The 17300-nt window shown below is 48.9% G+C and overlaps 1 protein-coding gene across 1 annotated transcript in view; it reads left to right on the top strand.

Moving 5' to 3' along the window:
* Nucleotides 1-17300, top strand: part of CDH23 (cadherin related 23) — a 181110-nt gene that overhangs the window by 72155 nt on the left and 91655 nt on the right. The window contains 2 exon segments of the mRNA XM_050976130.1: nucleotides 799-927; nucleotides 7574-7652. Of these exon segments, the coding sequence (XP_050832087.1) occupies nucleotides 799-927; nucleotides 7574-7652 (208 nt within the window).

The raw sequence follows: 17300 nt of genomic DNA, 5'->3' as shown, positions 1-17300 counted from the left end.
GGCTCTGTCCTGGTGGGATGTGATGGGGTAAAAGGGAGGTGACCGTGGAATCATGGAATGGTTCAGCTGGGAAGGGACATTTAAAGATCGTTTAGTCCAACACCCTGCCAAAAGCAGGGAACCCTTCCACTATCCCAGGGTGTTCCAAGCCCCATCCAACCTGGTCTTGGACACTTCCAGGAATCCAGGGGCAGCCACAGCTTCTCTGGGCGAGCTCACCACCCTGACAGCCAGGAATTTCTTCCCAATGCATAATCTAACCCTGCCTTCTTTCTGTTTAAAGCCATTTCCCCTTGTCCTGTCCCTCCATCCCTTGTCCCAAATCCCTCTCCAACTCCCTTGGAGCCCCTTTAGGCACTGGAAGGGGCTCTGAGGTCTCCCAGAGCCTCCTCTTCAGCTGTGTAAAGGCATCAGCACTGTGGGTATGAGAGAGGCTGCTGGCACCCACCCCTGGGTCTGACCATGCTGAGGCTGTGTCTGCATTAGGAAGGAATTTACATTTTGAAGTAGATGTTGAACAGCATTGCTGCATTTTCACTCAAAATGTGATGAAAACTAAATTGGTGTTTGCTTCATTTGAAAGGGCTGATGCTGCAATGAAATGCATATTGTATTTCAGCTTAGAGGGAGGTGCAGTGGACAATAATTCCAGCAGGTAGCTTGAAAAAGAGATGATTACCTCCACTATTCAGAAATCCTGTCCCAGCTACAGCCACAAGGGACTTAATGCTGCTGAATAATTCTGGTTTTTCTGATAGAAATCCTTTCTCTCCCCTCCCTGCCCCTTCTTTTTTCAAGGACCAAGACAAACACAAGCCTCTTTCTACTCTGGCCAACCTGGCAGTCATCATCACAGACGTGCAGGACATGGACCCCATCTTCATCAACCTGCCCTACAGCACCAACATCTACGAGAACTCGCCTCCGGTAAGGGCTGTGCTCCGAGGGGTTTCCTTCTGAAACATCACAATTCCAGCCAGATCCAAAACATTCACCCCCTTTTTCAAACAGGCAGCCCAAGCACAAGGGTTCAGGAAGCCTGGACCCCGAATAAATTATTCTCTTGAGGGTTTTTTCTTAAATTCTGCCAAGGTTTTTTGTTGTCGGGAGCAGACAGTCGCCCCGTCTCCTCCCCACGGTCTATCTGCATGCCATTTCCAATAGAGGACTTGAAGGAAAAATCTAAACGTTCCTGAAATGAGGCAGTTTTGAAAATGCCAGAATCATCAGCCATTTCAGCACTTTGTGTCTTTTCCCCCAGGTTTTGCCAAATTGGTCCAATCATTTTAGTTCTTCTGAAACTCGGTTTGTCAGCAAACTCGCTGTTTGTGGAAAAACGTCTCCCAGTCCCTGAATACAGCAGGGATGAGGTTGTTTTTTTTCCCCCACAGATGTCAGGGAGCGTGGAGGGCAGCTTGGGCTTTGGGAGCTGTTTCTAGAGGGAATCTCGTCTAGGACTTTCAATGAGAAATTTGTTCTCCCTTGTTTTTGGTGCTTTCCAGTCGGGTTTAAAAGCACACCCTGAAATGCAGCAAAGCCCTTGCAATCCACCCAGGGAATGGAGACCATTTTGGAGACCCACCAAGGGCTTTAATCCAAGCACCAGCCCTTCTCCACAGCATCCACAGCTGTGCATCCCATCACTTTGTCCACAGGGAAGCATTTTTGCGTGTGGAAGGGAAAACCTGCCATAAAATCACAGCATGGTGGGCACCCACACCACATGTGCACCCCATAACTTGCATGGTGCTCTGGATCCCAAATGCCTGGTGGCTCTGTTCAGAGAGAGAGGGAACTCCAGTGGGCTTCAGTTTATGGCTTTTTATTCACTTTGGGGCAAAAGTGGGCGTGGAGAGTGCTGGATCAATAGGGCTGAGCTGTGCTGTCCCAAATCCCGTGGTGACACGGCACATTGCCTGTCTGCTGGCCCAGAGGTGGCCAAAAAAACAGGTTATTCATGAATTGCTCACAAAGTGAAAATTTTGTTGATATTAAGGAGCATCTCTGGGATGGACAGGGTGAGCTGCAGGGAAATAAAACCCCACAAATTAGTTCACACTTAACAAGGAGGAAAAAAGCTTTAAATGAAATTCGAGGAATGAAAGTGCCATAAGTATTAAAAATCATAGACTGCAACACCTCCATGGAGTGATCTGGTATCCTGGAAAGGGAATGTCTTCCATATAGTGATACATTTTAAGGCTGAAGGATCCCTTTGTGTCAATACACCAGCATGCACCACAGTTACTCCTGGAACACTCGCTGTTTGCAGTCAGGGAAGCAGCAAATTGCCACTGTGCAACGTGCTAGAGGAAAAGGAGGAAGGAATTCCCACCAGGTTCAGGGATTTTAATTTCTCTTGGCCACGTGCATCATCTCCAAAGGCATTGAGGTATCTGAGAATGATAGGTGCCACTAGAGGCATGGTGAAGAGGAAGATTGCTGGAGGTGAGGACTGCTTTGAGTGGTGTCACCCTCTGGTTTGGACCCAAATTCCCAGCTTTCCTGGGAGAAATTCCACTGCTGAAACAAGGGTGTGATTTGCTTTGGCAAGCCTGGCGTTTAACACAGAGTCATTTGGTTGGAAAAGACCTCAAAGTTCATCAAGTCCAGCCATTAATAATGTGCCTTTTTTGTCTCCCAGTGTAAATCTTCTCATCAGCTCTGCCCTACCCCCTGAGTGGAGCCAGGCGTAGAGAGAACGTCTTGGTAATCAAAATGATCTCCACCAATTTGGGTGGGGAGTCTGGGCTTGGCCAGCTCCCACCCAGAACCAGGCTTGCAGGTCAAACCAAGAGGCTCTGGTGCATTTTTTGGGTGATGTTTACCCTGACATGTGACTCAGCAGGTCAAAATGTGCTCAAGGCATCTCATCCCAGCCCTAAATCCACGGAGCCGCTGCTCCCCGTCTCTCTGCCCTCTTTTTATCTGTGGTGCACAGCATGTCTGTGCTCCTCTATCAATGTATCAGGCAAGAATACCTCATCTAAAGTGTATACATTACCTAATAAAATCCTTCTTATTTGGGATTATTGCATCAAATTTTAATTTCCTCACTCGAGTAACAGCATGTCAGCCAGCCCGTCAGCGGAGAGCCGATAGAAGGTGAAAAGAGTGGATAAACTGCAGCAAATTACCACAAACAGATCCCTATCAGCCCTTTGACTGGAATTGACTGGAATTAAGAAGTGAGAAATGGGATTTTTTTTTGCCGTGGCAGCTTTCTGAAGCGTTCACCCCACCCCTCCTCCTCCTGCTGCTGCAACGCTGGGCTGCGCTTCGCCTTTCAAGTCCCTAATCCTGTAAAAGAAGAAGAAAAAGGGGTGGAGGGGCATGAGAGGGGAGAGGAGTGCAGTTGTAGTTCTTATTTCTCTTAGGCCAGGATCTGGGAGAATAACTGAGAAGCATTTTGGGCAGGTGCTTATTGTGACACCGAGAAGAAAGCGCTTTCTTATCGGGCAGAGGGAGAGGACGCAGCAGGGAGAGGCTCTGCTGTCCCTGGAGGTGTTGTATCTTCTTTCTTGATGTTGTTTACCATCCCAGCATGGCTCAGCCATCTCTCCTAGGGCACCCAAGGGTGCCTGCAGCGTGGCAAAGCTCTGAGGCGTGATTTTCATCCTCAGGAGGGATTTTGGGTGTTTGTCCTGGCAGCAGCTGGAGGCTGGGTGGCGTGGTTGGTGAATGTCCTGGAAAGGAAGGGTTGTGCAAGCATTGCCACAGGCTGCCAGGGTAGTAGTGGAACCACCATGCCTGCAGGGATTTAAACACATGTGGATGTGGCACTTGGGGACACGAGTTAGTGGTGGCCTTGCCCATGCTGGAGGAATGGCTGGACTGGATGATCTCAGAAGGTTTTTCCAACCTAAATAGTCCTGGGATTCCGTGTCTTCCAAACAAGCTGATAGGGGCTGGAGGAATGGCTGGACTGGATGATCTCAGAAGGTTTTTCCAACCTAAATAGTCCTGGGATTCTGTGTCTTCCAAACAAGCTGGTAGGGGCTGGAGGAATGGCTGGGCTGGATGATCTCAGAAGGTTTTTCCAACCTGAATGGTCCTGGGATTCCCTGTGCTCCAGACAGGCTGGTAGGAGCTGGAGGAGCGGGCCCATTTCCCCTTGCAGAGCTGCTGTGGATCTGATGAGCCCCTGCTTTTCTGCACCTCAGCTGGTGCGTGGTTCCGCCCCAGCTTCTGCACCTCAGGCCGTGCTGCAGCTTCATTTTGTGGGTGCAAGGGGGGGATTCCACTCTCCAGGAGACAAGCTGAGGGCCGTGAATGTAGGCTTCATCCCTCAGGGAGCCATGTGAGGCCAAGAGTGGGGCCAAACCCCTCTGGCACACGGCCCCAGGACCAGCACTTGTGTTCCCCTGCAGCAGAATGGTACAGATAACATGTCAAACATCATTAAAACAGTTTTAATTCTTCAGCACCATCCCCCTTCTCCTCAGAAACTCCTTGAGTTGAAGAAATAATGTAGAATCGGTGCTGGTTGTGCCCTAGAGTCTCTATAGCTCCGAGTTAATTCTTTCTTACAATATTTCCAGCCCATCAGTGTGAACACTTTATTAAAAGCTCAGGGTTTTATTAAAAAAGGATTGATTTACCCCTGCCCCTCTACAAAAAACCTCAGATTTTGTTTGGATAATGTGCCATTCTTTATTTCCTTTGCCTCTTTTTAAGCATAGGCTTTCCCAGATTATTACTTTTCTAAACCTTCTTCCTCCTCTCCCAGAGGGGAAGGGTTATTCTGTTCTCTTTCTACCCACCAGCCGAGCCCTCTCCTTGCAGCCACTGCTGTCTGCAGTGGGTGGGCGAGCTGTGGCTTGTTTTAAAAGGAAAGTCAGGGATATTTCTTAGAGCCCTGTGTCACTTCTTCAGCCCCTTTCCTGGGAGCTTCAAGGCTGCTCCCAAACACTGTGGGTGCTCAGGAAGGGATTGTCCCTCCCCAAGAGGTGGCGTCTGCCAGACTTGTGGGCACCTAGATGGAAACCAGGTGGGATGTGAAGGATCTTCCAGGAGTGGCATCCATGGATGGCAGGGAAGCCAGCACCACTCCACCATGAGAAATAGTAACTTTGTGTTTCTTGGACGCTGGTGAAACGAGGCTCATCCCCAGGAGGTGCTTGTGGAGCAGGAGGCTGCAAGGAGAATGGGGGGGAGCCCCAGTGCCAAAACCCAGCAGCAGGATATCATCATCATCATCACCATCATCATCATTATCATCATCATCATCATCATCATCATCATCATCATCATCATCATGTGGTCTCTCACAGCCCTCACTCCTGTGATCAAATCTCTGGATAATTTCTTTCCCGTGGGCATCTCTATGGCTGAGATATCCGAATGGATCCCCCTTCCACCCCTCCCAAACTTCCCCTGCTGCCGCATCCCCGCTCATCCTTTTATCTCTCCCTCCAGCCCTTCCCCTTGGCTCCTCCAGGAGGGGCCTCTCCCGCCGACAAAGCGGCCCATTGCTATTCCCCAGCCATCGCGGGGCCCTGCCTTCCCTCTGCAGGAGGCAATTCCCATTCCCTGCCGCTCCCGAGCCGTGCGACCGGTGACAAGAGAGCTGTCACACAGCCCCGCTGCCGCCACCCACCGCCCCTCCCCACGGGGCAGCTCCCGCTGTGCCCGGCTCTTACCTGCCCCGTGGGGATGGGAGATTAAAGACTGCATCGAGTTTGATTCTGCTGAATGTGAGGGTAATGTATAATACAGTACAGAACAGATAATAACACATAAAATACATAAATATATATTATATAATATATATAAAATATATACAAAATATATAGTATATAATACTATTTATATACATAGATATATAGAGAGAAATATATATATAGTGTATAAATACATTTAAATATACATATATAGTGTACATGTATATATAAATATATATAGAGAGAGTACAGTACAGTATATATAAATATATATATACAGTATAATACTCTTATACTGTATAAGTATATATTATACAGTATAATACTATTATACTGTATAATATATAATTATATATTATATATAATTATACTGTATAATAATATATACTATTTACATAGAGAGAGAAAGAGCATATAGATATATAGAGAGTGTGTATATATATATATATATATATGCACTATATATATAGAGAGAGAATATAGCATAAAATATAATACACTGTAATTTATACATTGCAATTTTACATTGTAATTTTGCACTGTAATTTTACATTATGATTTAAGCAAAGCTGTGCTGGGACAGGGCACACTGGAATGCATCACCCTTTATTTCCCCCCTCCACTTTGCCCTGCCCTCCTTCCCTCGTCCCCTGTTCTGCTTTCCCACCTGCTCCTTCCCTGCTTTGGCAGTGGTTTTCCTCTCTCTGTGCTCTTGGGAAAGCACAGTTATTGTCAGTAATTTAGAGGCTCTCTGGGTGGCTGCTGAGCCTCAGCAGCCGAGTGCTGCTCCGAGGCCAGTGACCTGGGATTTATGGCTAATGCTCTCGGTTAATAACATGGATTTACTTAAGGAGTCTGTTGAAATGCCCTCGGAGATCAGGGAACAGGCAGCCTGCCTGGCCCTCAGAGCCTTCTTTATGGCCAGCAGCAGCATCAAGCCCCCAGGGACAGGGATCTGGAAGTCCTGTGAGTCCCTCCTTTCCACCAGTGATGTTTCAGCTTTCCCTCTGGCCTTCAAGTGATGGATTGCAGGGCCAGCACGAGGCTGCCGACCCGCTCTGCTCCCTCGTTAGATATGCAAACGCCTCTGCTGACATTTCCTTTGAGGGGAAAGGAAAAAAAAGAAATAAAAAATTTGCTGCTTTCCCCACTGTTAATAAGCCAATGAAAACAAGAACAGCTGAGTTGTAAATTTTTTCACACTACATTAATTACGGGCATGTGCATGTGTTGGTATTCACAGGGGCTCGCTGCACTGTGGCGGGGGAAGTTGACTTATGGAGCGGGATATTTTTATTTCAAGAGCTAAACAAGAATTTTGGGTCCCTCTTATGTTGCTCCTGCCAGTTTTGGGGGACTCTTGGATCTTTCTGCTGGGCTATAGGAGCAGTGCAGGATGGAGGAGGAGGTGGGTGAGCTGGCAGCTGCAGGAGCTCCTGCCTGTGGGTTCTCAGCATCTGTCCAGCCCTCCTCCTCCTCAAGGGTTTCAATTAAAATCTCTTCAGCTCACTCAGTTGTGCAGCTGGCTGCCAGTGGTCAGTGTGAGCAGCCCTTATTGCTTGGGGTGCCTCATCTCAGGAACAGAGTGGGAGAAGAGGCCAGGTTGAAATTGGGAAGCCAATGGTAGATCAAACTGAAGGTGGTGGTGGAAGGGAATTGTTTCCTGCTGGAGATGGCCTCAGCATTCCCAGCTACACCCTGGGGTGGGTTAGCAGAGTGGATTAACACTCACTCACACCAGAGTGATGAGTGCAGAGCCTGAACTGCTTCAAGGACAGGCAGTGGGAGTTTTCCATGACCTGCCTTGTGCTAGGACAGGTTGTCCCCCAGCAGCTGGCCCAGGGTGAGAGGTGCAGGTGGTTGTGGCAGCCCCAGCAGTGCTGTGACACCTGTCCCCTGTCCCTCCCCAGGGCACCACTGTGCGGATGATCACGGCCGTCGACCAGGACAAGGGACGTCCCCGGGGCATCGGCTACACCATCGTGTCTGGTGAGTCCTGGGGGCATGGAGGGGACCCCAACAGGGATGGAGGGATGGATAATGGGTGGGTGGATGGATGGATGGATGGATGGATGGATGGATGGATGGATGGATGGATGGATGGATGGATGGATGGGGGATGGATGGATGAATGGATGGAGGGATGGATGGATGGATGGATGGATGGATGGATGGATGGATGGATGGATGATTGAAGGATGGATGATGGATGGAGGGATGGATGGATGGATGGATGGATGGATGGATGGATGGATGGATGGATGAGGGATGGGTGGATGGATGGAGGGATGGATGGATGGACGGATGAGGGATGGGTGGATGGATGGATGGATGGATGGATGGATGGATGGATGGATGGATGGATGGATGGATGGATGGATGGATGGATGGGGGATGGATGGATGAATGGATGGATGGATGGATGGATGGCTGGATGGATGGATGGGATGGTGGATGAGGGATGGATGGATGGGGATGGATGGATGGATGGATGGATGGATGGATGGATGGATGGATGGATGGATGGATGGATGGATGGATGGATGGATGGATGGATGGATGGATGGATGGATGGATGGATGGATGGATGGATGGATGGATGGATGGATGGATGGATGGATGGATGGATGATGGATGGATGGATGGATGGCTGGATGGATGGATGGCTGGATGGATGGATGGATGGATGGCTGGATGGATGGATGGATGGATGGATGGATGGATGGATGGATGGCTGGATGGATGGATGGATGGATGGATGGCTGGATGGCTGGATGGATGGAGTGGATGAGGGATGGATGGATGGGGGATGGATGGATGGATGGATGGATGGATGGATGGATGGATGGATGGATGGAGGGATGGATGGATGGATGGATGGATGGATGGATGGATGGATGGATGGATGATTGAAGGATGGATGGATGGATGGATGGATGGATGGATGGATGGATGGATGGATGGATGGAATAACCTTAAAATAAATCTTTGTGCATCCCATCCCTGGGAAATCATGGAATAGAATAGATAGAATTATTTAGGACGGAAGGGACCTTAAAGATGATTGTTCCCACTCCCTTACCATGGTTAGGGACACCTAGACCAGGTAGCTCCAAGCAAATTTTTCACATTGAAATGATGAGCCACAAACAGCTCAGCTTCACACAACTCCATGGAGGGGATGTTCTGTTCCAGGAGGGAATGGGACTGAGTATGGACTGAATGGCTCCTGGTGGTTTCTGTGGTGTTTCCCAAAAGTTTCAGAAGATGTGATGCGAGAACTGGGCCTGTGAGGGTGCAGTGCTAGAGGAGGAAACTCAGTTAAAGTGGTGGTGGCTTTCTGCCTTCTGACAGGATTGAGCCTGCCTTTGCAGTCTGGCTCTGAACTCTGGGAACCCTTCCTGGTGTGGATGAGTGGATCATTTCTGGGCAATGCCTTGGCTCTATAGCCTGAGGAACCCTTCTGATGGCAGCAGGGGCAGGGCAGGTTGGGAAGGTGTTTCCAGATAAAACCCTGCTGCCTTATGGGAAAGCCAGTTTTGGGGGGAGTTGTGCCTGTTTCATTTAAGATGCCTTGAGCTCAGCAATCTCTGACTTTGATGCTCTCAGGGCTGCACTCGGATGCTGCTTTGGTGAGGACAGACAGACTGCTTGGGATGACCCAGGAGTGAGGCACCAGCTTGGTGGGTGTGGGTTGTAACCCTCTTCCTGGCATCCCTTTTTGTTTTTTTTTTTCCCAGCAAGGAACAGCAGCAGTGCTTCCCCTCCCCTTCCCACCACATGCTCCAGGTGCTGCCCCCACGTGCAGGAATAATTTCCCAGTTTCTTTTCCTTAAAGCCCAGCCATTTCAAACCCTCTTTTAATCAGCCTCAAGGGTCAAGGTGATTTCACCCTGACTTTCAAGTCCACTGATCCTGACTGCAAGTATCCAGCCTTTGAAGATGCGAGGATTATTTATTCCTCTAATTCCCTCTGCAATTTATTCAAGAGATTGTCCCAGGCTGTTGGTATCAGCTGGCCAAGGTGCAGCAGGGACTGTCTTCTGGCTGATACGGGTTCTTTTTCACTGTAGACTGGATGGAAACATCAATCTAATTTTGCAGAGGTTGCTGAATTACGGTGAGGATGGTAAAACAGCTGTCAGCCTGGCTATCCTGGATGGGCAGTGGGATGGTGGAAGGGGAATCAAGGTGCTCTGGGATCCAGGTGGAACATGGACAGACCTGCAGGCAGATCACTGCACACAGCCTTGCATCTGCTTGTGTATGCCAAGAGCTTAACCCTTGCCCGCAGTCCTGCCTGGTGAGGGCAGCTCTCCTACCAGAGGATCCAGCTGAACAGATCAAAAGAGTGATTAAACTACTTTGAACTATTTTTTTTTTTCCCCAAACATGAGAATTACAAACTATTTTCCTAATTGGCCAGGAATCTTTCTCCTGTCATCACCAGGATTTCATGGAGAAAGGGCTGGATGGGAATGATCAGATTCTGTGGACAGAGCTGATGTTGCTTTCTGATGTGTGAGAGTCCAGACACAGGACTGGCATCTAATGTGCTTCCAAAATCCTGCTCAGCCAAGGCAAGCCATTTCTTTTTGGCAGGCAGGTAAAGCCTAATTAATTTCTCATTATCCTCAATCACGATGGTAAAGGTCAGCGAGCAGATTTTTGCGCCCGAGCTGGAAAATTTTTATGGCAATTTTGCAAAAAAAAAAAAAAAAAAAAAAAAAAGGAAAAAAAAAAAAGAGCCTAACATATGGGAACGGGGAAGCAAATTAAATTAGAACCCAACCGTAAGCAAAAGTGAAAGTGGCTGGTGGAAGTAGTAATTAAACCTGGCTCTTCAGCTCCCTTCCAGGAGGAGAGGTGGCAGTGATGCTGCTCCCATTCCCCTGCAGGGATGCATGATGCCTTTTCCCAGCTCTCAGAGTTTTTTGGGCACAGGGCTAGCATGTGGCTGGTCTGCTTTTGCCTTTTGGGCTGGTGTATGCAGCAGCAGGGAGCTGAGAAGCCACCTGGCCGTTCATCATACCTTTGGTGTTAGTGCCTAAAGCATTGGTGTGATTTGGAGGTGGGATTTAAAAATTAATTTGGAATTGCTGCTGTCCCGTTCAGCTCCATCCCTCGGGCAGCCACGTCTGGGGATGTACTGCAGCAGCTCTTATTTATACAGCTATCTCCAGCACAAGGTCCTCCCGTGACAGGAACACAATAAAACTAAAAGATTAACCATAACCACATAAAATAAGACTCGAGATCTAGCTTTATGCTGCCAGCTTACAAAGCTGTTAAGGCTGAGATGATGGAGGAGCACTGGTGTAGCTGTGCCATGGCTTTGGCTGCTTGTCCTGCCTGCACTGGGAATCATTTCCATATCTAATAGGGAAAAGCCACTCGCTTGTTTCTGTCCCTTCCTTGCCATCAGAGTGTTTTAACTCCAGGAAAATGTACTTTTTCACTTCACACTTTACAAGGAGCGGGCTCACTGCCCGATAGAAAAAGAAACCCAAATTGAGACCTCACAATTCAAGCCCCTGGTGCCAACAGGCTGGTCAGTGCCAGGGCTCCCATCGCTCCAGAGGGTGTTCCTGCTGCTTTTCCTGTGGCCAGAGCCCTGTTTTAGCCCTCCCTCCCCGGCTGCAGTGACAGGCTGGAGATGCTCAGCCACTGAGGTCAGGACTCTGCTTGAAGGACAGATAATTAATCCAGCAAAGTAATCCACAGCTCCTTTTTGGCAGATTTATGGAGATAGCCTCTGTGCCGGGGACTCTGCCTCATCATCTTTCATTTCCCAGGCAAAGCCAGTGACTTGTTGTATAACACGACCTGTTCTAGATAAGGCTTTTCATTTAGGGGAGCTCTCCTGGCTAACAGAGATTGATTTTCCCGGCGGGAATCGGGAGGGCCCTGGCAGTTTTGGGCAGGATCAGCCCTGCAGACGGCAGTGTGTTTTCACATTTGCTGCCTCTGCACGCTGCCTGGGGCACGGGGAATCCTCTGGCTCTTTAAGGGAAGGATTTTCAGCGTGAGTTAAACAGCGATTTAATTAATAGGCGGGAGGAGACTTCAGCCCGCCAGCTCTTCTTAGGAAAACACATTGACTCACGTGTTGCTTGCTAGCAGTAAACTTTGGGATTCATTTATTTCCAGGAGAGTCAGGAGACTCGGAGTGTCTCTGGCAGGAGGGTGTGAAGGTGACCTGTGCTGCTTGGGCAGGCACTGAGGGGTTAACCCAGGGGACAGGGTCCCACATGTCACTCTGTGCCTGCCTGACACATTTCAGGTGCGGTGATGGATGGGCAGTGGGAGATTGCACAAGGGCAATCTATACGTCCTTCCTTGGAAAGGAAGGGCTTGGAAAGTCCTTCAGGGGAGAGGGGAGGGAGCTTTCGGTCAGAGATGGTCCTTAGGGCCATTCACAAACCCTCAGGGTGGGGTTCTTCCCCCCACCCCCCCACCAAAGTGGATTGTTTTATGAGTCTGATGCAGTTTCTAGCAAAGCCTCTCTTCCTTAAGCTGGTGCACCCTGAGGGAAACATGAATTAAAAATCATTGTTTGCACAATGCAACAGAAGTGTGAGTTGCAAAAGTGCGAGGGAAGCCGAAAATAATTGGTCTCCATCTTCTGAATTTCCTATTAAGGAATAAAATGTCATAAATATATTTTTTACATATATAATATGTACATATGAGTAATTAATCAGTGCAGTAGCGCTCTCTGAACATGTTTCTTGTGCTCTTAACAGAGCCAGAGTGCCCCACCACCTTCCTTATGAAAGTGCAGCATGAATCCTTGAGGAAAGGTCAAGAGGCCAAAGAGGTCTCCAAGCCCTCAGCTCCTGACATCCCTCTCCACATCTTGACCTGACTTAATAAAGAAGGCAGAGCAAAGCAAAGCACTTCCTAAAACCCCTAAACCAGACATTGGGGACCACCCTTGGAAGTGGGGACCTGCTGGTTTTGCTGTTCCCTACCTCCATCCAGTTTTTCCCACAATCGCCTCGCTCGGTGAACTGCCGGGGTGTTGAAGCCCTCATAAATTCCAGCTGCTGGGAGGGCCTTCCTGTGTGATTTAAAGGCAGCCATCACAGCAGAACATTTCTGTAGGAGGACACGCTGATGGGTGGAAAAGTGCCTGGCGCCGAGTTATCCATCAAAAGCTGTTTTTTTCCCCACCCTGCCAATGCAAGGGGATGAGACAGCACAAAGCAAAGATGGTGGCTGCAGTCACAGCCCCTCTTCCCTCGGCTCAGTTGCTCCCCATCTTCCTCCACGCTGTTTTTTGTCATCATGTTGGCATCTGGCTTTGGCTCCCTGGCAATCCAGGAGGCACTGGAAAGAGATATGATTGGGATAATGGTTTGCGTGGCAGGTGGTCCCCCAGCAAACGGCCCGCTGTAATTAAAACTATACATTCCCTTTTATGTGGAGATAGGAAACAAAAGCAGCTTTTCTGTTTAATTTCTGGGACTTCCTGTTTAGCTTCTTGGGATTTAGTGTGTGTTCAAGGCTGAGCAACCTGGACTAGTGGGAGGTGTTTGGAATGAGATGATCTCTAAGGTCCTTTCCAACCCAAATCGGTCTGGGATCCAATGTTGGCCACCAGTGGAGAATGATGAACCTGGACCACCTCTGTTCATGTTGTGGCTAGCAAAAAACAACTGGTTCTGAGATGGTTTAATGGAGGAGTTTCAGAAAGCTGTGGATCCTGGAGATGTGGGGTTTATGTCAAAAAGCCCATTTTAGATGATGTGGGGGAATGATGGTTGTGGTCCAAGACTCAGAATCCTTTCATGTGAGGAATTACATTCAGAGCAGAAACTCTGAGGGTTCTGTTCTCCTCTCTGGTACTCGGCCCCAGCTCCCAGTAAACCCAGGAGGGGGATTGCACTTTGAGTGAAAAATACCTCCTTTTATTTCCCTGTACTGCACATTCTGTTCTAAAAAAGGGAACTGTGCGAGCTCCTTTTGTGGCTCTGCAAGATCACAAGTCCTGCTGGTTGCGCTAGAATGGACAAATCCTTGGGGAAAGATACTGAAAAGGCCTGTTTGCAGAGCAGGCATGTGAGAAGGAGAGCTGGCACACAGCTTTGGGCTCAGATCTCTTATCCCAGAGAGCTGCATCTCACCAGAAGAGCAGCAAACCAAGAGGAGAAGGAGGCACTGTTTTTGTACAGCATCTCGATTTGTAACGACAAGCTCAGGTTGTAGCAACCAGTTTTCCTTTGGAAATGACTTGTTGCCTTTGAATTTAAGCACGGGGCAAGGTCCCTGCCCTGGCAGTGCTTCCCTGCCTGGGGGCAGAAACTCAAGGTGAAGAGCAGCGAGGTGCTCACAGCAGCTGATGGACTATTTATCTGCTAATAACTGTGTCTGTTGCTGACTCCATGAACCACATCCAACAGCATCTATTTCTGTGCCCGAGGAGCCCTGACGGAGCACATTTTGATTAATAAATTATCCGGAGCAAGGTGTGTGATGGGTTCCCCTTCCTCATCTCGTGAAAGTCACCCGCTCCAAGTTCAGCTGTGGCTCCAAACGAGAGCAGCCCTTCCTGCAGAGGGGGTGGGGAAATTATCCTACCCTGGGAAAACAGCTTGCTCTGTCTGACAGGTGGCTCTTCACTAGAGCAGGGCAGTAGCTGCATCTCTCCCTTGAAAGGTGCTCAAGGCTAAAGGGGTAGGGAGGAAGGAGGAGATATTGATGGTGTGGGTTTTTTCCCCCTTTTTTTTCCCTTTTTCTTTCTCCCCCCCCTCCTTTCTCTGGGTTTGAGCCAGTACTTTTAACAGCCTTTTTAAACTGAGAGCTTGGCTGAGGGCAATTAAACATTATGGCTCTCATCTATAAAACCCCTCGTTATAGCAGTGTTTCTCCACAATGATGCCTATGCCACCATCCGTTCCTCAATGAGCTTGGAAAAACACTCTGAATGGGCTCCTGTGATCCATCCCAGTGCTCCCAACCCAGCATCCCATCAGTGCCTGCCTCCCCAGGCCCCTGTCTGGCTGCAGGGTATGCAGGAGCTGCTGCTGCCCCTGTACCTACACACAGACAGATGGATGAGAAACTTCTCCTTCTTCTTGACCCATGTCATAACAAAAAGCTGGGTTTGTAGGTCCTGAGCAAGCCTGTTCTTTGCCAGGTGGGAGCAACAAGTCTGCCAGAAGTGGACTCATACTGCAGTCCCAAAGTTCTCGATTTTTTCTCATTGTCATTCTCCCCTTTCCCTCTGTGTTTCTGATATTTAAAACATTTCTTGCCTTGTTTTCCTCTTCTCTGCCCCTCACTTTGCTGCTCAGCCTTTCCTTTCCCATCCTTCAATTTCTGCCACATTCCTGTGCGTACCTCTGGCCTCCCCAGAGAGAGGGAAGACAAAATTGGCTAATTTCTCTCCACCTCATTTATTTTTCCCCCTTGTTCTCTGAAAAGTGAAGGCACATGAAGATGATCAGAGAGATTTTGGCAAGGAAAATGTCTCAGGAAAGGGGCATTGTTCAGCAGTGTGAGTGCTTCAGCAGGGATCACTGGTCAGAGCAGTGGGGCAGTAGTGGTTGGAAAGATATTGGAGACTCCTCTTTCCCTAAATTTGCAAATTTGCAAAGCCAGGAAGCCTCTGCTAGCAGAAAGGAAGCCCCAGTGGGCACAGGGTGAGTACTGGGGAGGATGAGCTAGAGAACAGCCTCTGATGAGCAGCCTGGGAGGCCTTTGGGCCCCCAGTTTAGTTGCCCATCCTTCAAAAAGCACCGTGGTCAAATCTGAAATGCATCACCCTTTTTAGGGCACGGAACGAGGCGCTGTGTTTAGTCAAATTCCTCCCCTCTTGACCTAATTCCACTAAATTCCATTGTTTCTGCACTTTATTACACTTCATATTAGGGGGAGGTGACCCTGAGGCACAAACTTCACCATGGCAACCTGGTGTCCTGGAGCATTTAAATGCCTGGCAGCACAGCCCCATCCATCTCGTGGAGCGTCCTTCAAAGCTGGGATAGGAAGAAGCTTCCTAAGGAGTCAGCCATAAATTACAGCAGGAAAGTGGGAAGTCAGGGTGGAAAGAGGGGAATTGTCCAAGGGAGGAGGCTGAAGTTCTTCATGGACAGCAGCAAAAAATCAGGAAAAAAGCCCCACAAGGCCATTGCAAATATTTTAAGTAGCCTGGTGAGGTCATTAAGCTGGCGAGCGGTCAGTGGGGCATTTGGGATGGAGAGAAGGGAGGAGCAAGGACAGGAATGGGAGGAATCCTGTCCAGGAGGAAGATAGAATGGCTCAATACTGGGGAGAAAGGTGTCAAGGCCCTTAGGGCTCTGGGAGAGAAAGGAGAGGCCAGGTGGCTGCTGGGGTGGGAGGGAGGGGATGGCCAGACCTGCAGGCTTTGGCCATCCCGAGGATGTGGCCCCACACTTCTCTTCACAGAGAAAAGCAAGGCACAATTCTTCCCAAGAATATTTCTGGGTTTCACATTTCCTGAACCTCAGAGAAAGGAAAAAAACCAAATCTTGTCACTTGCTGTGCCCGTGTTTGTGCCAGAGTGGAATGCAGTGTGGAGATGGTTTACCCAAAGTCAGGGTGTTTTGGTTCCTTGTCCTGTCAGGGCCATGTGTGTGTGTGTCAGGACTGTGGGGTGACAGCCACGAGATTCTGTGCAGGATGTGCAGGGTGGAGTGCTTGGCAGGCTCAGTTTTAGATGTATAGAATAATATAGTGTAATAAAGTAATTAATTATCCTTCTGATATCCATGGAGTCCTCCTCATCATTCCTCCTTCGTCAGGGCCCTTTGCTGGACGAGGAAGGTGCAGCTGGGATCCAGCAGAGCTGGAAGGGAGCAAGGTGGATGCTGAGTGATGGGAAACAACTTTCTGTGGCAGCAGATCTGTCTTGCAGCTCCCTTCCAGGGAAATGACAAATGCTGTGTATGTTTCATTCGTGCTGAGATGTATTGAGAAGACAGGATTTATTTTTTACTTCCTTTTGACTGGGATGACTGGAATTTACCTGCAGGGTTTCCTGGCTCCTGTCTGCGTCTGGTTCAGGGGTTTCTGCATGCCTCAGGATGCTGAGGGGAGCTGTGTGGGTGACCATATGCCTGGATATAAAACTTCCTTGGTCATCACTAATTCAGCAGCCTGCTCTGCTTTCCTGTCAGGCTGGTGTCAGGTGTCCCAGGCTCCACACACCAACTGCTTGCTTTTGTCTGGCTCACAGGGAGAGCACCTGGAGCTGCCACAGGCACATTCCCAAGCAGGACATTGTCCTTTTGGTATCTGCTGGCCATGACACTCGAGCATTATCGCTGGTCAGGCTCTCTGTACAAATCACAAACAGGACAGGGCTGCTGTGGAACGTGCCTCGAGCTGTTGTATTTTCCAGCATCACTCTCATTACATGGTTATGACAATGGGAAGATGTTATCAGCTCTCATCCCAGGCAGCAGACAAAGAACTCAATGTTACAACTCACTATAAAAGTTTTCTGACCAATCACACAAAGTAAAAGCACATTGGCAGTGGTTCTATCTCATTACCATAAGCACAGGTACCTTTGGTTAAAACAATGCTTGCTTATTTCAAATACAACACCTGCTTGTGAACCTTAAAACACAATGCACAGAGCTCCAGTATTGAGCTTAGAACTTCTTA

This window comes from Serinus canaria, chromosome 6 (genome assembly GCF_022539315.1).
Source record: "Serinus canaria isolate serCan28SL12 chromosome 6, serCan2020, whole genome shotgun sequence".
NCBI lineage: Eukaryota > Metazoa > Chordata > Aves > Passeriformes > Fringillidae > Serinus > Serinus canaria.
Note: the sequence above shows the minus strand (reverse complement) of the source record. Positions and strands in the feature narration are given on the sequence as shown.